Below are 25,069 nucleotides of genomic sequence, written 5' to 3' on the forward strand. Positions count from 1 at the left end.
GTAGGTCACGTGACCTTAACAAAATGGCGGATGTAGTACGTCCGAATTCCATTCATACTTTTCACGTTCATACTGTATAGAGCAAACTTTTCTAATGGCTGACTAGTACATTTAAATTCAAATGCAATACATATAGAGTAGTAGGAGGTTTTGGACGCAGCCATTGTCAGGACGATCTGCTCTGACGATCTGCTTCTGATCTGCAGTTCAAACTACTCTGACCAGCATCAGAATGGGGAAGAAAGGTGATTTAATTGACTTTGAAACATGGCATGGTTGTTGGTGCCAGGCAGGTTGGTCTGAGTATTTCAACCTTCTCTAGGGTTTACAGAGAATGATCTGAAAAAGAGAAAATATCCAGTCCATCACAGTTTCTGTGGGTGCAAATGCCTTGTTGATGTCAGAGAAAATTGACTGTCAGAGAGGTCAGAGGGAATTGACAGGTTCTAGCTGATAGAAAGGCAACAGTAACAACTGAGGTATGCAGAATAGCATCTCACGGCAGACGAGATACACCAGCAGAAGACCGCACCCAGTGCCACTCCTGTCAGCTAAGAACAGGAAACTAAGGCTATATTTGCACAGGCTCTCCTAAATTAGAATAGAGAAAATTGGAAAAACTTTGCCTGGTCTGTTAATTATCAATTTCGACAGTGACATTCGGATGGTAGGCTCAGAATTTGCCATCAACAACATGAAAACATGGATCCATCCTGCCTTGTATCAACGGTTTAGGCTGGTGGTGGTGTAATGGTGTGGGGGATATTTTCTTGACACACTTTGGGCCCATTAGAACCAATTGTATCATTGTGTCAATGCCACAGCCTGCCTGAGTATTGTTGCCGACTATGTTCATCCCTTTATGACCACAGTGTACCCATCTTCTGATGGCTACTTCCAGCAGGATAACACACCATAAAGCATGAATCATCTAAGACTAGTTTCTTTAACATGACAATGAGTTCACTGTACTCAGATGGCCCCCACATTCACCAAATCTCAATCCAATAGAGCCCCTTTGGGATGTGGTGAAACGGGAGATTCGTATCATGGATGTGCAGCTGACAAATCTGCAGCAACTGCGTGATGCCATCATGTCAATATGGACCAAAAATATCCAAAAGCTAGTTGAATCTATGCCATGTAGGATTAAGGGAGTTCTGAAGGTAAAAGGGGGTCCAACCTAGAGCTAGTAAAGTGTCCCTAATAAAGTGGCCGATGAGTATATGTTGTAGGGCTCAATGCAAAAAGTTCCTGTGACAAGCTAGACTAAGTGAGGTTCAAAAATGCTTAATCAGTCATATAAAATCAAGGACTTTGACATACCCAATTGGGTTGTAAAAGAACGCGTTACCTTATGGTGCAACCCGGGCCCTACTATTAGGAGATGCCTATACTAGTGCCCTACTAGTGGAAATGCAACCAATTATAATGAGGTCAGTATGGGTTAAACATGGTTTTAGGGCTTTAATAATGCTGCTAATACTAGTAAATTACCTACTGGTAAATCCCATTTCATGATTCATTATAATACCTTCCCATTGTGAGAAATGAAACTCTTACAAATACCTTCACACAATCTTTTCACACTTTTTACTACACCTCAGTGCTTTGTTATTTTTTTAATTAATCAGTGATTATTCAGATCTACAGAACTGTGCATGCTTGTGTATGATTAGGGCATATAAAAAAGAGCAAGTTCTATATTTGCATGAAGGATTTCTTAAGGAAATGCAGCTTATATTACGGATATTTTGTTCAAGCCATTCGACAGGAAAGGCCAGCCCAAAAAGGAAGTACTTTTTAAAAAGGTTTTGAGAAGATTACAAAGATAAACACCTTTTTTGTAGATTCAATTATATTAAACTGCTCACCACTAGTAAAACTCAAGATTTTACTAGTCAAAAATAATATTAATCATCATACTTCATCAGCTGATCGATTACATTAAGAAAGAAAAGGTTTTCCAAAATGCCATTATGTAAAAAAACTTGCATATTTTTTTGGTGCAAAACTGGATGAAGTCTGATTTAATATTAGTTTTTTTTTCAACAAGTCAGAGTAAAAGGTTGTACAAAAATGATATTAGGAATCTATTTTTATCACTCCATACTGGAGACTTCCTGTAAAGCTATGGAGTAAGATGCGTGGAAGAAGGGCTCCCGACCTGCATTGTTAAATTGAACCTGGCACACACTAAATATCTTCAGTTACTGTTAATTGATCAGTTTAGAACATTCTCAACCAAAATATGAGTATCACTGCATAATTAGGGAAATGCAAAAAATATCCAGAAGAAAATAGATTATTTGTTTAAGAGAATAAAATGATGTATATAATCAGGTAAATTATGTATAAACATATCCCTCTGTTCAAACCTCCAGAACATAGAAGTGAATCAATCTTTAAAGATTTTTGACTCAATAATTAAACAGCTTTTTAAAAAATGTCTATTGTAATTGAACATACGCAATAAAATGAAACATTTAAACTTGTATTTTTTGTTTTTATTTATTTCTTTTTTTTGTAAAATTGTATTTTGTAAGTCTTTTTTTGTTACTTTAGACTTAAAAAATACATAAAAATAAAAGCTAAGAATTCCAATACCTTAAAGTGGTCAGGTGCAAGAAATACCTGTTTTTGAATGCAGCCTCGCCTTAACCTCCTAGGGCTTGGGTGTCCACATACGTGGACAGCACATTATAGCTCTTAAGTGGCTATTTAAAAAACTTTGAATATTTTATATTTTGTTACAGACATACAGTGTCATCCTGCAACTGTTTTGCAGCATATGAAATGTCCCAAACACTATTTTCAACTGTCCAAAACGGGGAAAAAATTTTGTTTTTACTGTCTGATAATCAAAGCAAGTTAAAAAAAAAAAATTCTGTGATAAATATGCATTCAAAACAGTCAGGAAAAAGTGTTTTATGTAAATATGGACCACGAATCCACATATATGGGCATCATTTTTCTCTAAAAGTACATCATATCAAAAGATTTTTATTTAATTACGTTCCAATTAGCCCAAATAGCAAAGAGAAATAAAAAAATGCATGTAAAAAAACATCTTGGGCCTTAAGAGGTTAAACTACACACAGAAAAAAATTGAAAAAGCGCAAATAACATTGAGCCCATGCTGTCTATGACATTAACTTTAACCTTGACGTTGAACTACACATTAGCAAAAAAACACATGAGAACTTGTCGCTGTCCTGTTCCCACGACCGACTCTTATTTCACTTGATCTCCTTTCTTTTTTCTCATGGAGGCTTAGTTACTTAGAAACATCTCCAGCAGGGCTTTGTTGTCGTTCTCACCTTAAACATCTCATAGCGTTCACTGGTAATTGTTTGAAATGTTTTTCTAACCCCAGAGAAATTGACAGTGTACACAATTGTACAATGTCACCCACAGCATGGCACAGCTTGTCCTGTTTGATTATGTGGCACAGGCTGATTTGTTGGCAGCGTCGGACACTGCTCTCGTATTTATTCATCTTATTCTCACACTATTCTGGGAAATAAAAATCTGCTTCAACCAGAGAGCTTTCAAAACAACAATTTGGAAAGCAGTGATGGATGCAGAAAAGAACCGACACATTAGAAGTTGGTTAGAGACAGCTTTACTCGTATGAGTAGCTTTAAGGGATGGTTAGGGTTTAGTAGTAAAGGTAGGTTTGAGGGTTAGTTAGTTATGGTTTTGGTAGTATGTGTAGTTTTAAAGGTTAAAGGTAGTAATGGGTTAATAATATGGGTATGTTAAAGGGTTGGTTAGTGATAGGTTTAGTAAAATGGGTTGCTTTTAAGGGTCAGTTATTGAGGTTTAAGGGTCAGTAATGAGGCTTAAGGGTCAATCAGAGGCAGGTTTAAGCTGCAGTCACACTAGATTTTGATAATGCGAAATTCTGTCGTGCAGCGCTGCGAAAAGGGGTGAGAATAAACAAGATTATTAGGCATTAAAAAAGCGAGCGATTGCTCCATGTTTTAAATTTCTGTCCAGAGAGGTCATGTTTTGATCCTTGGTTGGTCTCACGCAGTAAAGTGATGCGATTTCGCAGGTCAGAGTTCAACAAGCTTGAACTTTGCACCGCTGCAACCTGCGAAACTTAACGCATGACCCTGCGTTTTCGGTCTGACGCATTCGCGTGCGTATGGATGGAAGCCTATAGGAGGAAAAGCCCAGTGTGACCGCAGCTTTACTTGTATGGGTAGCTTTAAGTCAGGGGTGTCCAAACTTGGTCCTGGAGGGCCGGTGTCTGGCATATTTTAGTTCCAACCCTAATTAAACACACCTGAACCAGCTAATCAAGGTATACTAGAAACTTCCAGGGAAGTGTGTGTTGAAGGAAGTAGGAGCTAAACTATGCAGGATACCGGCCCGAGTTTGGACACCCCTGAATTAACTTAACTACTAACGATAAGTCAGGGGTGTCTAAACTTGGGCTGTTTCTCAATATGCGTTCTTCAGCGGTCTTGCGTCCTCGTGTTCTCTTGCAACGTCATCATCAGCTGCCTAAGTTCAGTTCCAATACTCAAGACCACAAGTATGGAGGACGTGTGAAACTTTCCGGATGTGTTCTTGATATGGAGGACGCACTGATGCAGACTTGAGCACCAAACTCGCTCCGGAAGTCCCAGAAGTCATTGCGACTGAAGGTGGGAAGCGCAGCATTTTATTTAGATTTATTATTAAAGTTCAGAGATATCACTTATTTACCTCAGGAGTTTCCCTAAATGAAACGGTGAAAGTAAACATTACCATGGACATCTTAATAAAGGAATAAACACATTAAGGGTCGTTTGTTTGCTGAAATTCTTATTAAAATCTGTTTTATTTATATTGTGCAGAGTATATTTATAATGTTTTTATGAAAAGTATATATTTTGAAGAGGGGGGAAACAATAAATCGTTGTATGAAGGCTGTAATGTTTAAATAATTTACAATTGAAAACGCGTGAAGGTCACGTGACCATCAGGAAGAACGCAGCATCCCATTTCTCAAAGGACGCGTTCTCTGCCCTCGCGGTCTCCTGAGTTCGTTCTTCCGAGGACTTGCAAGTCCATTCTCTGCGTTCTTGGAATTGAGAAACAGCCTCGGTCTTAGAGGGCCGGTGTCCTGGAAAGTTTAGCAGCAACTCTAATCAAAAACACCTGAACCAGCTAATTAAGCTCTTACTATATATACTAGAAACTTCCTGGCAGGTGTGTTGAGGCAAGTTGGAGCTAAACTGTGCAGAACACTGGCCCTAAAGGATCGAGTTTGGGCACCCCTGCTTTAAGGGATGCAGAAAGGCTTGCTTTTAAGGGTCAGTTAATAAGGTTTAAGGGTCAGTAATGAGGTTTAAGTGTCAGTAAGTGACAGGTTTACTTGTATGGCTAGGCTTAAAGGATGATTAGAGATGGATTAAGTAGTAAAGGTAGATTTAAGGGTTGGTTAGTGATCGGTTTAGTAGTATGGGTAGGTTTAAAGGTTGGTTAGTGATGGGTTTAGTAGAATGGGTTGCTTTTAAGGATCAGTTAATAAGGTTTAAGGGTTGGTTAGAGACAGATTTACTTGTATGGCTAGGTTTAAGGGATGGTTAGAGACAGGTTTAGTAGAATGGGTTGGTTTTAAGGGTCAGTAAATGAGATTTAAGGGTCAGTTATGAGGTTAAAGGGTTGTTTTTTTTAAAAAGGTTTAAGGGCCAGTAATGAGGTTTAAGGGTCAGTTGGAGACATGTTTACTTGTGTGGGTAGCTTTAAGGGATGCCTAGAGACGGGTTTAGTAGTAAAGGTAGATTTAAGGGTTGGTTAATGATGGGTATAATAGAATGGGTTGCTTTTATGGGACAATTAATAAGGTTTAGGGGTTGCTTTTAAGGGTCAGTTAATGAGGTTTAATGGTCAGTTATGAGTTTTAAGGGTCGGTTAGAGACAGATTTACTTGTATTGGTAGTTTTAAGAGATGGTTAGGGACAGGTTTAGTAGTAAAGTTAGGTTTAAGGGTTGGTAAGTGATGGCTTTAGTAGTATGGGTAGTTTAAAGGGTTGGCTAGTAATGGATTAAGTAGTATGGGAAGGTTTAAGGGTTGGTTAGTGATGGGTTTAGTAGCATGGGTAGGTTTAAGTGTCTGCTGAATTTTGCCACAGTATCTCAGAGTTTTTGCTTTAAGGCAAGACTGTCAGTTAAATGACAAAAAGACTGAAATGAAAACAATTATTTATATAATTGTATGATTTTTTTTTAACAAATGTTTTTACTCTGGGGATTTGGGGTATGTTATGTATCACTCCATAATTCAGAAAATCAGCAGTTAGATGAAATGTTTTATATAATCAGACAAATTTTGTACAAACAAATGTGTTTCCTAAAACAAGATATATTGTATTGTGAAACTGTTAAGTTTGATGTATGTTCGCAATGCTGAAGTGGAGATTCATGACTCAATGAGAAAACAGCTTCTAAAAAACTTATCATAGTTGAAATCTACAGACGCAACAGAGACAAATGAAACATTTAAAAATACAATTTTTAAATGTTTTATTTGACAATTGAAAAGCCAAGAACTCCAATATCAGTTTTTTGCCTGCGATCTCACCTTAAACTAAACTTAAAAAAGTTCTCATACTTTACACTCCACAAAACAGACCTTTAACTTGACAGTACCAAAAACACAGAAGAACTTCCCCTATTCCTGTTCTTACAACTGATTCAAATTTCACTTGATCGCCTTTCTTTTCTCATGGAGCCTTAGTTAGTTGGAGGCATACATGGCACAGCTTGTCCTGTTTGTTTATGTGGCACAGGCTGATTTGTTGGCAGAGTCAGACACTGCTGTCATATTTATTCATCTTGTTCTCACACTATTCTGGGAAACAAAAATCTGTCTGCTTCGACCCAGCCTGATCTCACAAGGAAACGTTACTATTTTACATTTTGCCGATTTAGTGGCTAATTTTTAATAACTTAATTCGAGTTTAGTTGTTTGAAAATGTATGATTTTAAACAGGTGGTGTGGCACCCAACTAAACCCAACCATCATTGGGGGATAAGCAAATCGCACAAAATTTTTACAAATAAGATAATAGCCCCTTTCACACAGTGATACCGGTAAATATCTGGAAAATTTCCGGAACGACTTTACCGGTATATTCAAAAAAGCGCTGTTCACACAGGCGAGGACGTTACGGAAATTTTCCGGAAAAGAGCATTCACACATCCATTCCAAAATACCGGTAAATTCTGACATCATTCACCACAAATGAGCTTTAAACGACTGCACTTGTATTTGTAAACATTTGACTAAATTACAAACTCTGTGCATGATCAATATTGTGAACAACTTTCGCAGGATCACTTTCGCATGTCGAGATGTTCATAATATGTGCGTGTGCAGGCGCTCACAGGCTGTTTCACAGGCACACGCAAAGCTTGAAGGTAAACAAACAATGGCTTATAATAAGCATGTCATTGATGATTATTTACACAGTTGGCATTAAGAAGAACATATAAACGTGATCTGACTAACTTCTAGCAGCTAAATGTGTCTGGAAAAATATTGAAAGGCTTTTATTCTCATAAACGGCGCGGACGTAAATGCGTCTGACTGTTGTGATTGGCTAAAGCAGACGTCTCATGTCAGCACGTTCTAGACGTGTACGCGCTTATTACGGCAATCTTCCTTCTGCATTCACACAGCGCAGCATTCCGGCAAATTGCCGGTAATGTTACAACTCCTCTTTCCGGAAAATAGCCAGAACGAATTTACCGGTATTTTCAAAAAGGACCTGTTCACACATACAACCTTTCCGGAAAATTGCCGGCCATTTTCTGGAAAGGTCTGTATGTGTGAAAGGGGCTAATGATACAAATTCATCCAAATTAGCCACTATATCAAACAGTTACAAATTTCCCTGAAATTGTGTTGTTGAACCAAAGAGCTTTCAAAACAACAACCTGGAAAGCAGTGATAGATACAATAAAGCACAGACATGTTAGAAGTCATGGTATGAGTAGGTTTAAGGGTTGGTTAGTGATGGGTTAAATATTATGGGTAGGGTTAAGCATCGGTTACTTGTATGGGATGGTTAGAGACGGTGGTTAGGTTTAGTATTATGAGAACTGGTTTTCGGATGGGTTTAGTAGCATGGGTAGGTTTAAGGGTCGGTTAGTGATGGGTTAAGTAGTATGAGTAAGTTTAAAGGTCGGTTAGAGACAGGTTTACTTTTATGGGTAGCTAAATTAAAATGCATTTTATTATTTTTATTTTATGTTTTACAAAATAGGAGTCCATGGTTTTTACAGAGTGGATTTTTGGAATTTTATGTACTATTCCATAAGTTTGAAAATACTGCTACCAGCCAGAAAAAAATTAAATGTTTTAATAATCAGGCAATCTATGTACAAGCAAATCCCTTAACCAGATATACTGTATATGAATAAAACTGTGAAGTTTAGTGTACGTACGCAATGGAGGAAATTTAGGAAAAATCTCTATTGGCAAATGATAGACTTAAAAGTGTATTTTGGATGGTTTCTTTACATAAGACTTAAAAAAAAATCTTAACACTGACAGGTGCATGAAAAAATGGCACTTCTGCCTCAAAGGGACAGTTTGCCTACATATGAAAACATTCTAACTATTTACTTATCATCATGTGATTATAAACTTTTATGACATCATTTATTCTATTGAAAACAAAGGAAGATATTTTGAACAAACCTGGAAACCTGTAACCACTTTTTAACCACCAATCAAACAAATACTACTAATTCCAATGGTCACACATTTCCATCATTCTTCAAAATATCTTCTTTTGTGTTCAATAGAAGAAACTCAGGTTGTCAGGTTTAAAACACTTAAATGGTTAGTGAATTACAGAATTTTAAGTTTTGAATGAACAATCCCTTTAATCCGAAAGTACTGTATGTACTTCCTTCATCATTCTCTTCATTCTTTTTTTAACTTATTGTTCGTCATAAGTATTGTCAGACACATTGCTTACATATTCTCCCATCAAGTATTTTGGTAACACACTAGATTACAGGATGTAAAGCAAATAGTATGAATACTGTACGTTCCGATTACTTACTTGTAGGTTGTAAACTAAAGCATTGAGACAAGTTTATAGGATGTATTTATTTAAGTAAGAACACATTCAGACTTTATTCATAAAAAAGGACCAACTAGTTAAAATCATTTTCTATTTTCTTTTTTTTCCGTACATCCATTCTAATTCACATTCAGACTACAATGTTATCTGAAGTCAAACTGCTTTTACATTGATCAAAAATTTTAAGACATATCAGAATATCTTTTTATCATAAAAAGCCAAACCCTGCAAACTGATTCATAAGCGCATGCAGAGACATGAGTAAAGACTGTGTTCTCAATAGTTTTGTTTTTAGGTGTTATTCGCTGAGGTTAGTTATGACATTACCTGCCTCTAACCATAAACGAGTAAGTCATGAAGCTATGATTGGTATGCGGCACACCCTTTAACTAGTACGGGTTTGATGTTTTTGTGCCTGAAGGAGAATACTGTTCAAAGACCGAAAGCACATGTGAAATCAAAATAAATAACAAAAATAAATAAAAATAAACCTGTTAACAATGTTATTTTGTATCTACATGTATTAGAGTGTCTGCTTAATATCTGATAAAACTTTATTTTGATGATTTGTCAACAGATAACCTAATGATCTTGAATGTAATCTACATTCTAAAGTACTTTAAAGCCATTCTGAAACAAAAACTCAAATATGAGATGTAGTCGCATAATGACTTAGAGTCTACATAATGTCTTATAGAGGCTATAACAATAACATGCAAGCTATATATGTTTAAAGTAAAGAGTCTAATAAAACATGTTAAACATTGCACTGTTGCAGCAATCAGCTATGCAAAAGTTTCGCTCACTCCTTTGGGAGGTTGTGTGTTTAAGGACATGCTGTGCTTGACAAGCAGAGTCAGTGACTGGTAAGTGTATTAATATGTGTTTGCTTGAGATATGTCTTGTCATTTTAACTGCACTCTTTCGGTCACATGCGCTTGAGTGTCAGCATGATGTTTACTTCTGCATGCTCTCCATGGCTTGGTTCTTTTAAAGAAATTTATGGCATACGTTCACACTGGTGTGTCATTAAATGAAGATTTATACAAGCAAAGTGTTGGCTGGCGAAAAAGTTTATTACTTGCTTGGCACTTTGAAATGATTGCAGTGATAAACTTTTTTTGGTGACTGCTGTAACATATAGAAATTTAGCTGTAATTTTTCTACAGTCATTGCTGTGCTTTAATGTTTTCAAATATGTTATTTCATTCTGTTCTTTAGAACATATAATAATAATTAGTCTAAGTAGGCAGTGTAATCGAAGTTAAAGAAACTGTAAGCTGTTTTCTAATTTTGAACTCCAAACACACATATACATGTTCACATGGTTTACAGCAGGGGTGCCCAAAATGTTTCATAAGAAGGGTCAAAAACCAAATATTACTGAGAGCCGTGGGCCGAAAGTTAAAGCTGCCATAGGTAATTCCCTAATTTATTTCATAATGTTTAAAAATAAATACAAAATATTACACTATATAGTATTAACTTATGCAGAATAATTTAAAATAATAACTTATTACAATAAAAACATAAAGAGTTCAATGTTGAAAACAATAATCAAGCTTTGCCTTCGCTCACTGATGTCTCTGCATTGTTTGTCTGTTGGGTGACAGTACAAACATAGAAGCAAAATCTGATTTATTTATTTTTCATTTAATTGAAACATTGAATTTAAAAAAATTTTGTAGCTTAGCAATAAAACAACAATCAAAAATGTTACATTAAATTAGAAATTGCAGACTAAACCATCCTTATATTTCTCCCTCTCTTCTCAGATAGGATCAACGCTTGGGCATTTCTGGTTTACAGGAACACTCCATAGGCATAATGTATTTTATAGAGTAAAAACAGCGTATTACATGGCTCTACCCCATACCTATACCCCTAAACCCAATTCTCACATGAAACAGTACAACTAGGTTATAACCATCATTATACAACTTTGTGTCCCTGTAATCCACATAAACCTTCATACATACACATTGGGTTTCATGTTTTATGTGGACAAAAATGTTATGTTTTAATATGTTCCGAATGTACAGTTGAAGTCAGAAATATTAGCCCCCCTGAATTATTAGCCCCTATGTTTATTTTTCCCCTAATTTCTGTTTAACGGAGAGATTTTTTCAACACATTTCTAAACAAAATAGTTTTATTAACTCATTTCCAGTTTTATTAACTCATTTTACTGATGGCAATAAATAATATTTGACTAGATATTTTACAAGACACTTCTATACAGCTAAAGTGACATTTAAAGGCTTAACTGGGTTAATTAGGTTAACTAGACAGGTTTGGGTATTTAGGCAAGTTATTGTATAACGATGGTTTGTTCTGAAGACTATCGAAAACAAAATTAGCTAAAAGGGGCTAATAATAGTGACCCTAAAATGGGTTTTAAAAAAATAAAAACAATTTTTATTCTAGCCAAAATAAAACAAATTAGACTTTTTCCAGAAGAAAAGAAATGATCAGACATTCTGTGAAAGTTTCTTGCTCTGTTAAACATAATTTGGGAAATATTTAAAATAAAAAAAAATGTAAAGGGTGGCTAATAATTCTGACTTCAACTGTATATTCTGTTCCCTACAGTGGTACCCCTAAACCTAACCCTCACAAGAAACATTCTGCAGTTTTATTTTCACAATATTTCATTCTGTATGATTTATGTTTTTTTGGTTTCCTCATGAGGACCAAAAAATAAATAAATAAAAGGTAAAAATTGGTATTGATATACTTGTGGGGACATTTTCGGCCTGTTATGCCTTCCTCTTATACATTTGTCAATATATTTTATTTATAGCTTGAAAAAAATAGTTACTATTTAAATACAAAAAAACTAATGAACTGTTTGACTTTACACAGCACTCTAAAAAATGCTGGGTTGTTTCAACATGCATTTGAGGTTCATATGGACAAACCCACAGACTGGTTTAAAAATGTAACCAAATGGTTGAGTTTGTCACCCACATCGCCCAAATTAATGTGTGCGTCTTCAAATTTAGACTTAGTCCCAAATTGGGAATTAGGTTACATAAATGTCAAACCATATGATATGTAGGTTAAATCTCTAAAGGTTGACAAACAACATTTTTTATGTCAAAAAGACAAAAATTCACTCTTTTACAGTTATCTGTCATCTCAAGACAATGACGCAGTGATATACTTCTCTCAAAAAAGAGAAAGAGGTCATGATGTGAGCGATGGGCTGGCTGTCTGAGACATTACGTCAGCGCGGTTTTAGAGGAACATTCTGTTCTCAGGGTCAAAACATCAGTCCAGTTTCCGAACATGCCCAAACAGAATCCTGGTCTTATGTAATGACACGATGTAATGCTTTTGACATGGACGCTGATGCAGAAGGGAATGACAGCCCAAACAAAAGCAAACTAAACCTTCTTATATAACCTAAATACTTTAAAACATGCGTCTCCTATTGACATGTACTGTCCTGATTAATATTAACTGGGCCAAACTGGACTAGTTTGTGTCCTCAGTGCATTGTGTTTCTACAGTGACTGATGAAAAATGCTAAACACAAACATTTGTATGATTTATCTTTGTATGATTTATCTTCATGTATTTTTCCAGGATCTAATCTTGCCTTTAATTTCAGTGGCGTGTGGTCTGCATACCAGTTTATAATAGGGGGGAAACGCAACACCCCCACACCGGCTCACTTCCCAGCAGCCTGCTCACATTCCTGAATTGTGAGATCATATCCCACTGTAGCCTGAGAATAATGTCTGTGTTTGACGGCCCAAACAACAGCGTCCTTCATATGTGAACAACCACACAGCCTATGATAGAGCCTTTGAGCTCTGCACCACAAAACAACAACAACAAACAAAGTCCAGGCTGTAAACGCCACTAACGTCAATGCAACACTTTTAGGGGTGCTAGAGTTTCTTCATTGAATGACTGTGTCCCATCTCAGTTTCACAGATGTTTTTGTATGCAGCAAGAGCAAAAGGGAGAGAGGGAGAAAAAAAAACATGGAGACGAAAGCCAGACTTCAAAGAAAAAAAGAAACTAAATACCATACTGAACACAAAGCTCTCATTCACAACATTGGCATTCGTTCCTAAAAGCCGAAACCGAGTCACTAAACTCAGAAATTCACAGAAAATCAGCTGGCTCATATGACTCCAGGACTGTTTGTACTTGAACTTCATGTTCTTAGAAATGTTTGTAAAGCTGTTTATTTACACAAAAACTGCATTTTGGAAGCCTGAAACTGCAAACTGTCTAAAGGGGTGTTCCTCTACGATATCATATTTTAGTTCATGTGTAATGTAGCTGTGTGAACATAAACAACATCTCTGAATGTAATACGCTCAAAGTTCAATGAAGCATTAGCTTAGCAAAGCCTACAGCAAACGAAGTTTGGTGACTACAAAAAATGCATCCAGGTTAATGAGATCATAAACCCTTCAGGTTATGCGCAGACACCCTTTGCAGTGAAGGGGCATGGCCAGAGGCGCTGTTATAGCAGAAAAAGCTAAAATGCTGTGCAAACGCTGCTATTTCCACAGAGCTTCTTCTATTTAAGTATTTGGGTTTCCAAAAAACACGACACAAACAGAGAAGTGCTTACAATTTAATCTTAATTATGTTCCAGAGAATTATAAAAAAAGATATAGCTCAAGCATTTGACAAAGGACAATTTCCAGAATCTCTTCCAGTTTAGTGTTGGTTTCGCCTAAAAACTCCTCAAAGAAGCAGCTCCAACCATAATAGAAGAAGCTGTGGATTGTGAACCACAACCTGTAAGTATTTTTATTCGTTAAAATTGATCAACAACATGCACAGTTTCTAGCATTAACCGTATGTTGTAGCAAGAACGTAAACAAGGATGTAAACAACAGGAAATGCTGTTCGGCACCGCTAACAATTTAGCAACAAATTCATATTTATCCGTCAAACCCCTGTAAGCACCTACAATCTTCACCAGGCACTGCAGTGTTTCTCTATGTTGCCGCTTCTGTGCGTTCTACACCTCAAATAATGAACTCACAAAAGATATGTGAACTTTTCAAATTACTTACACATGCTTATAACCATAGACTGTAAAATATATGGACTTAGTATCCGTGACGTCACCCATAGGTTTCTGAAGAGCGCAAAAGAAGCCACAAGTAGGCACGGCCAACCGTTGCCATTTTGTTCGCATGTTATAGCACCCACGGCGGGATACCAAACAAGGGCAAAGAGGCGGAGAGTGAGCTTGCTTGGACCTGGCAGACAGACTTTTCTTTGGGAGAAACGCTTAATACTTCATTACCTGCGATTCGTTTGTGTTCTGACCACATGTGCTTGGCTGTACACTATGTCAATAAAGTGTTTAGACTTTTAAAAACACTGCTGTAATACATTGAGCCACTAAGTATTGTTCTGATGACGTTTTCCTACAGGAGGAAAACGCGAAATACGTCCAAACACTTCAGATATAGTCTGTGTTAGTAAGTACAAGACTATTGATGAAATCCAGGCATAACACTGTATGATAACACATCAGATGACTGGTCTAAAGCCTACAGCTAATCAATCTGACAGATTCTGGAGTGCATTACAGCTCTAAAGAACATTATAAATGATAAATGATCTTAAATAAAACAAATACACTTATTGGGATGGTATACAAGTATATAATTTCACTCACCAGGGAAACGTGAGGCCACGTGAATGGTTTGTGAGCACAATAAAGTGAACACAGCATGCCATATCATCTGATAATTGTAGGAAATAATCCCAAAAGGCAACTGACTGTGTAACGAAACATTAACCAACACAAAAATGCGATGTATATGCCGAGTTCATCGTGACAGTGAGGTGACGAGACAGCGAGCAGCGAGACGTAGCTGTCACTCAAGTGGCCATGCCCTTAATTATGCAGACTTAATATAACCTAATAAAAATGAAACAGATGAGTTATAAAAAAATTCACCCCCCTCACAGTTGTCATGAAGGTTAATCATTGCTATATGCAACAACGCCATCTTTTGTACCAGGCTGTAAACATATTTTTATCAGCTGTAAAAATAGCCAATTTCCCATTGCAGTCTGAAATGACCTGCACTTCCTGGAGCCAGCCCCCCCAAGGCGAGTCGATGAATTGCAGTTTTAGTTTCTTCCGTATTGGCTTGCCGAGGGAGAGCGGGAGGTTGCCGCTTGCTTATAACCCGAATATATATAAAATACACTTTTATTTTACAGAGCAGGCATGGGGTTCAGCTGGGTCTTCTTCATTTTTCATCTGATTAAGGCTCAAACTGATACGGATACACTGACTGACAGTATTTACACAACAGATGCAAAGCGTGTGCAAGTAGAGCAGAGGTGTGACGCTTCCTGGTGAAGTAGAGTAGATCCGCTAATCACACCACATTATGTTAGCTGACTTATCAGAGCCTCTTGAGGGCGGGCCTTCAGAGAAACTAGAAAATTTGATTGTTGTTTTCATCTTAGCTGAGTAGCTGTAAAAAATTAAAGTAAGATATATGGAAAAATTTATTGATTTATTTATTTTTTTTACAAATGAAGCATGAGCAAATATTGCTTTGCACTTCATAAACACAACCAAGCCTTTAAAAAACACTCTGGATCACCCCCTTAAACAAGCTTTTGTAAATTACAGTTTTCTCCCATGTAAAAGAGCTGTGGAAAAAAAAAATCTGCATTCATTCTGAGATTTTCCAAATGCATTGCTATTGCTATTGATACATTATGTTTTATTGTTCTCTGATATCTTGAAGAACATAACAGCTTGGGTAACTGTAATAAATCCCCAGAAACAAGTCCATTTATAACCCTACGAATTACACCTTGTATGAAAAGCTCTGTTTTTACCTTATTTGGAAAGGTTGTGAATATTAATGAACTTCGCTCTCATGTGTCTAATACTCACAAAGCATTATGTCACATGCAGAATAATCATACTTCAGGGGTCAAGAAATATTTTAACAATCTAATAGATTTGTCAAGCAACAATCTTTTGAATGTGGAAAAGAGGTTCACGTTAGGACCAAGTCAATCTGTCCACAACCGGTTCTGGTTTATGTTGTGTGGATGAAATATAGGCTTAAGTATAAATACATCGGAGCTCAGTGATATGACACAATGCATAAACATGTATTAAAAACTTATTTAAAAGTGTACATGTGTTTTCTTTCCTTAATACAAACAAACGTGGAAATTGTCACAATATGCACATTACACTAACAAATAAAAAAAAATAACCCATCGTTCTCGTGTTTTGCATTCTGACCAGCTATAAACAGATAAGATGATGTTGCACTGACTTACTCCAGATTTTTCTTTCAAACTAGGAGTCCAACATACATAGAAAATAAAATAAGCTGTGTTAAACTTAGAAAATAACAGAATATTTTAATTAATGTTCCCATGAGTAACGTCAAGGTGACACGCTGGCTCAGCACTTTCACCTCACAGCGAGAAGGTCATTGGTTCGAGTCCCAGTTGAGTCAGTTGGCATTTCTGTGTGGAGTTTGCATGTTCTTCCCATGTTTCTGTGGGTTTCCTCCAGGTGCTCTGGTTTCCCCCACAAATCCAAAGATATGCGCTATAGGTGAATCGGGCAAGCGAAATTGTCCATAGTGTATGTGTGAATGAGTGTGTATGGGTGTTTCCCAGTACTGGGTTGCAGCTGGAATGGCATCTGCTGTGTAAAACATATGCTGGATAAATTGGCGGTTCATTCTGCTGTGGCAACCTCTGATAAATTAAGAGACTAAGCTGAAAGTAAATGAACGAATGAATGAATAAGAACTTCAGAAGTCTGTGTTTTGTTCGGATTGGCCACAACCTTTCTTGATTAGATTGCAACAATTATAATATTCGTAAAGAACAACAAAGAATCATCAATAATGGTTGATGCCTGGCTATTTTGACAGGAAGGCAGGACTTCCTTTAATAATAATGAGAGTGAACCATCTTTGAATATTGATACCTACATGAGAGATTTACAATAGCCCTAATCTAACACTAATAGACTAATGAGAGTTAGTTGACATGTAGTTACAAAGCAAATTATAGTCAATACAATGTCTAAAATGACCATCAAAATAAAGTGCAACCAAAAAAATTCATGATCTAGTGAAAAGACACCAAGACAAAAGACACAACATCTGCATTTTATTTGCATATTTTGGAGGAGTGTCCCGGAGTTACTACTTCCTTATTCTTTCATTCCTGAAACAATGCCAGCACACCTTTACCGTGAATAACCTTCAGTGTGGGAGGAAGTTTAATACAAGCCACGGTTAATAATTCAGAAAATGTTAACCATCTTCAAAACAAATCTACAAGCGTATGGTTTGGAACTTGCCAGGTGATCAAACGTTGAAGCTTTTAGAGTATGTAAACTTGGTAGTTAGAACAGGCTTTGTGGGTGTGCTTATGCTTTACCTTTGGTTGTCAAATGAATGTAAATGGGCTGAGAAGGAATGACATTGAATGTTTGCTCTAAACACACACTACAGCTTTGTTAAAAGGACAATTGGGTTCTGTCAGAGCTGCAATCATTGCTTTCTCAGAAATGAATAGACTAGTGTTGTCTGTGTGCAATTCGGATGAAACAAAAAACAAAACAGAAAAACTCAACAACTTTATATGATCTTTGAAAATCCCTACACATTGGCATTCAAGGGAAATTTTTTGATATACAGATTTTCACATGTGGGTGTGTGTGTGTGTGTGTGTGGGTGGAAATGTGGGCCTCTCTCATGTGTACTTTACCCTTTTCCTACACCAGGAAAGGGAAAACAAATACAAAACTATGGAATTCACATGATCTTGACCCCTTAGGCAATTCTTCCCACATCCCACAAGCAGTTTATTTCAGTCTCTGGCAACTTTCCAGTCCTGTAATTAGTAGCTTATCTCATTTGAAGAATTACACTTTTACTGAGTGCTTTTGTTTTGTATTTAATTCAACTTCCCTGCATTAAATTTTGATTTCCTCTCTCTCTAGGTTTTTCCCCATGGACTTTTGCAAAAAGTTTAAATCGCCATTTCGATTTGGTTTTGCATTTTCCAGTCAAACGTAAAATACTCAGAAAAAGGTCTGTTTAATAATATCGCCATCTAGACAGTATCATGTCTTTAATTGAAGGCAAATAATGGACTACAATTAATTTCTCATACAAACTTACATTCAAAAAATATTTTTGTTGCTATTTAAACAACACAATTATTGAGATTTTGTTGGGACAACATAATTGTTTTTTTTTGTTAAATCCACTTAAATTTGTAATAAGTTAACTTAATTCCTTCATGTTGTCCCAACACAAATCAATTGTATGAAACAGCATTTTATTCAGTGTGTAAATAACTTCCCAAATGAAACTTACCGATGCCTTAGAAGTATCATTACTGCCGCCACAATGAACAGTTCCTAAAGTTTTTTTTTTTTTTTGTGGAACTTTTGATGCCAATTAAGAGATTTCGTTTCACATATCTTGCATATTTTTAAATGTAACTTCCAATGCCTTCAGCAAGGGGATAAAGGAAGCCACATGACCTTCAAATGCCATCGATCACGACCTGTCAAAAAAAGACAAAACAATGAACAAGGAAAAAGACCGTGGAATGTTGCTTTGACTGCTTGCATTTCATACAGTGCATCTTCACAATTCCTCTGCAGAACTTTATCTTACTTTCATTCAGTCTTTTTTTAGACTAAGGGATAAGTCAAATGAACAAACAGATGGCATTATTACCAGTGTAAAAAGTCAGCAATTTAATGATAATGGCTAAACATATATTTCAGTCATTGAATAAACAAACTGTAAAAAAATTCCAGATTTTTATAACAAGTTACCGTAATTTTTATAATAAATTAGATTGTTATCGCTTTACAGGATTTAACTGTAAAACTTCACAGTAATATGTTGTATTCATAATTTTATTGTGAAAATAATGCAGGTAGCATGATTACAGCTAATTACTGTCAAAAGGTCTATATCTTTTGAACGATAATTATAGGAATTCAAACTTTTTTATTTTATTCATCATAGAAATTAATACAAATGAACTATTATGCTAGTATTGGAACTTTTTTATTTTTATAAATGACAGAATGTTATTGCAGCCCCAAAAACTGGTTACAACATCTTTTTGATTGCACTGCACCTTTATTTATTTTATAAGGTTAACATGGAAATGTGAAATAATATTTAATTAACATCACTTTGTGCTAAGCCAAAGCATAATAAACTGGAACAAAAGTAAGTTCAGTCATGAAACCAACGACTGTTAAACACCTAAAGTTAGTGTAAATGTCAGATTGACTAGCTGAGGAAAGCCCGCTTTAGACGGATTCAGGCACCCGTCACCAGGAGGTCAATATTCTCTTAATTCATATATATATATATATATATATATATATATATATATATATATATATATATATATATATATATATATATATATATATATTTTTTTTTTTATAAACATATTAAAATACACACCATAAATAAACCACAGATTTGAGTTTTAAACAACTATATTCTCGCTTGAAAAATGGTTAAAACTTATTTCTTGACACATTATTTAAAGAGCCATTAAAGTGTGTGTGTGTGGATTTTTTAATTAATTTATTTTATTTTATTTTATTTTATTATTTTTAATATTTTAGTATATCAAATTAGTCATTCTGTTTGCAGACCAGATTCATTAAATACTTAAGTACTACTTAAAGGGCACATAGTTTACCCCATTTTTATGATTTAATATTAGTATTATGGTTCTTCTGAGTGTGCCAGTTTAGGTTCAGTTCAACACACAGTTCAGATTTTTTTATTATAATGTGTTAAAAAGTGTCATGTTGTGGGGATTTACACAGTTTGCTGTTTTAGGGGCGTGTTGTTTCACATGAAAATTAGTTTCGGCTTGCCGCCCAACGTAACAAGGGGGCGGAGCAAAAAGCTCCCACGCTCTGTGTTTGCAACAGACAGGCTGACAGACAGAGAGAGAGAAGCTAAGCTAAGCTAGGATCAGCATTCAGCCGTACATTTACGACTTGGACACAGACCAAGCAGAGAGTACAAAATCATTTGTGTCTTTGTATAGTTTGTATAGTCTCGGTGTACAAGTGCAGAGCTTGTACTAATAACCACATACACTGAATTAACTTTGACTGAGGCACCGAATGCACACCAGATACTCTCAGTGAGGTGGCAGAAACATGAAGTGTCCCGAATCGTCGCGCCACGCATTCCAGAACTCCAAACACAGGCCTCCACCAGGGCAAACACAATGGCGCCGTGGCCGCCGACCCGAAGCTCCGCCGCGTGCACCCTGACAGAAACCCACGCCCAGAACTCCGAAATGCACTACACCGGGCCACGCACAAGGTACAAGAAATAATTCCGTTTACAGCGATAATGTGGAGAATGTTGATCTTTTGTTGAGCCCAATGAGTCTTTCATCTAAAAATAGAGCAAAGGTGTTCCTTTAGTGATATCGCTTTGACTCACACGCTGAAAATAGCGGATGTGAAACAAGAAACTGAGGATATGATCGTGACGCGAGGCTTTCAATCAATATTGGTGGGTGGGAGGACCACTCTCCTACGTAAAGTTGCGGTCGGTCTAAAAACTGCTCCAATTGGTCCACCGTTTTTATGTTGTTAAATTGAAAAAAAAAAGGACTGTGTGTGTTTATATCACCCCAATATGACAGTCTATACAGTATACATACACACACGTCTGTCCAAATAGCTTGAAAAGTAGATTTTTCACCATAGGTGCCCTTTAAGAAATGCACTACAGTTTCCCGAGGCGTTCTACAAAAATTTGATCATCCATTTTCCTTCAACTTAGTTCCTTTATTCATTAGTGGTCACCAAAGAAGAATGAACCACCAACTTATCCAGCATTTGTGTTACAAAGCGGATGCCCTTCCAGCTGCAACCCAGTACTGGGAAACATCCATACACTTTCATTCACACAGCCAATTTAATTAATTCAATTCACCTCTACCGCATGTCTTTGGACTTTCGAAGGAAACCCACGCGAACATGGGGAGAACATGCAAACTCCACACGGAAATGCTGACTGACCCAGTTGGGACTCGAACCAGCGACGTTCTTGCTTGCTATGAGGCCACAGTGTTAATCACTGTGTTAATCACAGTGTTAATAAGTGTCATCAAGAGCCGTCGTCCACAAATTTTATAATTTTAAGTCAATATTTGTGTCAGTTTATGCCGTTAACTTGGTAAATTATGCTGCTTATAAGTTAATTTTAAACTCTTCATGCAGTAGATTAATCCAAAACCCACAGGGAAATTCCCATAAACAAATCAGCGGTGAAAACGTGTGAACACAACTTGTTTCATACAACGACGCCTAAGAAGTGTCTGATGATACTTTACCTGCACTTTGTGACAGCTGCTGGTGTCATTCCAGATTTCAAGTTGAACTAACATAACCATTTCACAACACAAGGTCACTTTAGACTAGAAAAATAGGTGTAAACACTCTCTTTGTCGCCGCTTTGTCTCCATCTGGCGGCCTGCAGCTTCATATCAGTTCTCCATTAGTTTGGTCTGAAAGAAAATCTGTGCATCGATTACTCTCTTAATACCACATTAGACTAGTGAGTGTGACGTTTATTCTGGTGTCATGCTGGTATGATCTGATAATATTATTGAAAATCTCATATGCGCTCCCGATGATGTTGTAATTTTCAGATTCGAGTTGACAATGCTCTGTTTTAACTTCTAATATCATTCATTAAATAATAAATGGGTATCAAAGATGTCATATTTTAATATTTGACTGATTCTGAACTGGATCTGGGTGTAACGTTAAGCCAGGATGAGTTTAGCCTTCAGCAGAGCTCCTCGAAAGACTGCGGGAAACCGTATGTCCAGACTGCTGGATGCAGAAGAGGAGGATGAGTTTTACAAGACGACCTATGGAGGATTTCACGACGTGAGTGATAATATATCACCTGTACCATGGGCTTATGTCCCAGACAGCACACATACGTTGGGCCGACGTCGGCCGAAGGTCAACACGTCGGCCCCTTTAATTCTAACATCGGTATATGGTCGGCCAAACATACGCATGATCGTTCGGTCGTGTGTTCTATTGTTCCAGCTCAACAAACGTCGGCTCTGCGTCGGTTAACGACCAGAGGCCGACGAAGCACTTCATAAGCACTTTATCTCTCATGCCCATGAAAGAATCTGGCAACATATTTGGTTTACAAGTAAGTTTTTGCGTGCATAATTAATTAGACACACGCGACATGCATCTGCGTCGGTGGGTCCAGCTTTAAATAGCCTACATTAATACAGTAAAACTGACCAAAATGCCTACAATACATGATTTCAATTCATTAAAATATAAAAAGTTTTGTTGTTATGCTTAAATAATGAAAACGTTGTTTTTTTCTGGTGTTAACTGCTGTTTGCTTTTTTTTATTGTGGCTTTTTCTAATACATTTTCCCAGTGTAAAAATTAAGTAGCCTGTTCTGCATTTCGGCTGTTTAATTTAAATAAACACCTTTTTACAGAGTGACATCTTTGTTTTATATATACTTGCATTTATATTTATTGGTTATTTATTTTTGACAGTGAATCTGATGCACAAATCAAGTGTTTGTTTTGTAACAGATTAGTAGGCTATAAAGCTCGTCTTAAAGATAATAGCGTATATAAAACTGCTAAATACATTTTAAATTCAAGATATAAAATACAAGATTATTATTTAAATTGTCTATGGAGTGATCATGTTTATAAATGTAATACTGCATGACTTTGATGTGCGCGCGCGCGTCTCATTCCAACACTGGAGCGGAGAGGATGTTGCTATGGGAAACGAAGCTACAACACGACACGACATGACCTGAAAGACACAACACGACTTCTCTCAAGCTGCCGTTTTGACTGTTTTCAGGTAAGTTTAGTCCCTAAAACCAAGCAAATACTACATAAAACTGTTCCTCACACATTTATTATTGGCAATTGATGAATATTCAGTTGAATATTATGTTATATAAGAGTGGTAAGTCTTCGTAAAAGTCCGTTAGCATATTAGCACTGGTAACGTTAGCGTCGGTGTAATATTACGTTAACTTACTTAATGTTAGCTCTTGTTAAACTTGTTTGTTAAAGTTTTGGCTTTTATTTATTCTTTATGTGTAGATGAGAGGTTTTGTCAATGTTTTATTGAATGCACTCCATATGTAGTCTAAAATATGCATTTTACTGTAAAGGACCGTGAATCAAAAGTTCAATCGTGTTTTGATATTTCATGGTATCTTAAACTAAATGTTAAGTAAAAAAAGTGTTCTGTGGTTTCAGGAGTGAGAGAATAACCTCCTGCTACAGAAAATATAACTCAAGATTCCTAAATTTCTGAAGGGAGCTGATCACAAAGATACAGGAAAGACAGGTAACTTTAAGCATAGGATTAATTCATATGAATTTCCATTGCACATCATTATGCACATGTTACATGTCTATATATTATGCATCTGTTACTTGTCTTTATTGCAGTTGTTTTAAGAAAGTTTTGACATTGAAACATGTGAGTGGTATTAAATTTCACATCACATGATTCTTCAGAACTTAGTAAATATATAGATTTGCTGCTAATGAAGTAATATTTGTGATTTTCATTTTGTTTAATTTTTTATGATTAATTGATTTATTAAATCTTAGAAAAAAGTTTACACTACATTATTTGTCATCACATCTGTTTTTAGCATTGATATCAATCAGAAATGTTTCTTGAGCAGCAAATCAGCACCATTTGATAATCACCATTATATTAGTTCAACCTCAAGCACTAAATCAACATCTTAAAAAAAGATTTCTGAAAGATCAACTGACACTGAAGACTTGAGTAATGATGCTGAAAATTCAGCTTTACATCATAGCTATGAATTACATGTATATTTACACTGTTCACCCATCCCTTACTCCTTAACTCATCCTTAAGTCAATTTAAGCCCTAAATGAATAATTTTTGATTTGTACAGGCATGATATGCAACTTGTATTCAGTCGTTTTGTTTTTTCTTTCTTTTGCTTTTGTTTTCCACATCAACTGAAAAGGAGGTCTAAGTTTAACCTAAGTGCCGTGTTGCTGATGAACATCTTTATATGTAAGTATATTTTTGACTGACTGCCAGACACTTGTCAAACAGTGATGAGCAAACAAATGGCCGTTCTTTTAAAAAGATCAGGGAGATGCAAGTCTGGAGATTAATATACATTTTAATTCAAAATTGATTTATCTGGAAATATTTCATAATGTTTTGAGATATGTGCCCTATATGCATTTAGATGTCCATGCATGTTTAAAATACTTTTAAATTTAACAATGGCTGCAAGTTATAAAAACATAAACAAACACAAAAATGTTAAAGTAAATTGAGAAAACATTTTCATCAGTTTGACAACAGGTAGATCAGCTCCTGACAGACATGTTAACAGATCAGTTTAACTCTTATTAAATTCATTCATTCATTCATTCATTCATTCATTCATTCATTCATTCATTCATTCATTCATTCATTTTCTTTTCTGCTTAGTCCCTTTATTAATCTGGGGTAACCACAGCGGAATGAACTGTCAACTTATCCAGCATATGTTTTACGCAGTGGATGCCCTTCCAGCTGCAAGCCATCACTGGGAAACAACCATATACGCTTGTTCTCACTCATACACTACAGACAATTTAGCCTACCCAATTCACCTGTACCCCATGTCTTTGGACTTGTAGGCAAAACCGGAGCACCCAGAGAAAACCCACCAAACGCAGAGAGAATTTGCAAACTACACACAGAAATGCCTGCTGATCCAGCTGCGGCTCGAGTCAGCATCCTTGCTGTAAGGCGACAGCACTACCTATTGTGCCACCACGTCACGCTCTTATTAAATTATATTTATATAATTTTGTGTTTCAGTACATGCTATTTTGGGAAGACAAAATATAT

At 36.3% G+C, this 25,069-nt stretch overlaps 1 protein-coding gene across 10 annotated transcripts in view; it reads left to right on the forward strand.

The window, feature by feature from the left end:
- Nucleotides 1–25,069, forward strand: part of vps72b (vacuolar protein sorting 72 homolog b) — a 57,272-nt gene that overhangs the window by 17,882 nt on the left and 14,321 nt on the right. For 4 of the 10 annotated variants that reach the window (XM_073926116.1, XM_073926118.1, XM_073926117.1 and 1 more), the window contains exons 1-4: nucleotides 22,941–23,023; nucleotides 23,431–23,521; nucleotides 24,186–24,235; nucleotides 24,665–24,962. The exons of 1 other annotated variant lie outside the window; for it this stretch is intronic. Coding sequence is in view for 1 of the 9 variants with exons in the window: in XM_009292400.5 (XP_009290675.1) it covers nucleotides 21,937–22,053 (117 nt within the window). In the remaining 8 variants the exon portion in view is untranslated. Of the gene's footprint in view, nucleotides 1–21,704; nucleotides 22,054–22,940; nucleotides 23,024–23,430; nucleotides 23,522–23,625; nucleotides 23,657–24,185; nucleotides 24,236–24,664; nucleotides 24,963–25,069 lie in introns of those variants that run through there. 5 more of the 10 variants (XM_073926120.1, XM_073926122.1, XR_012392165.1 and 2 more) reach the window with 4 other exon arrangements.

The sequence above is a fragment of the Danio rerio genome, chromosome 16, assembly GCF_049306965.1.
Source record: "Danio rerio strain Tuebingen ecotype United States chromosome 16, GRCz12tu, whole genome shotgun sequence".
Lineage (NCBI taxonomy): Eukaryota > Metazoa > Chordata > Actinopteri > Cypriniformes > Danionidae > Danio > Danio rerio.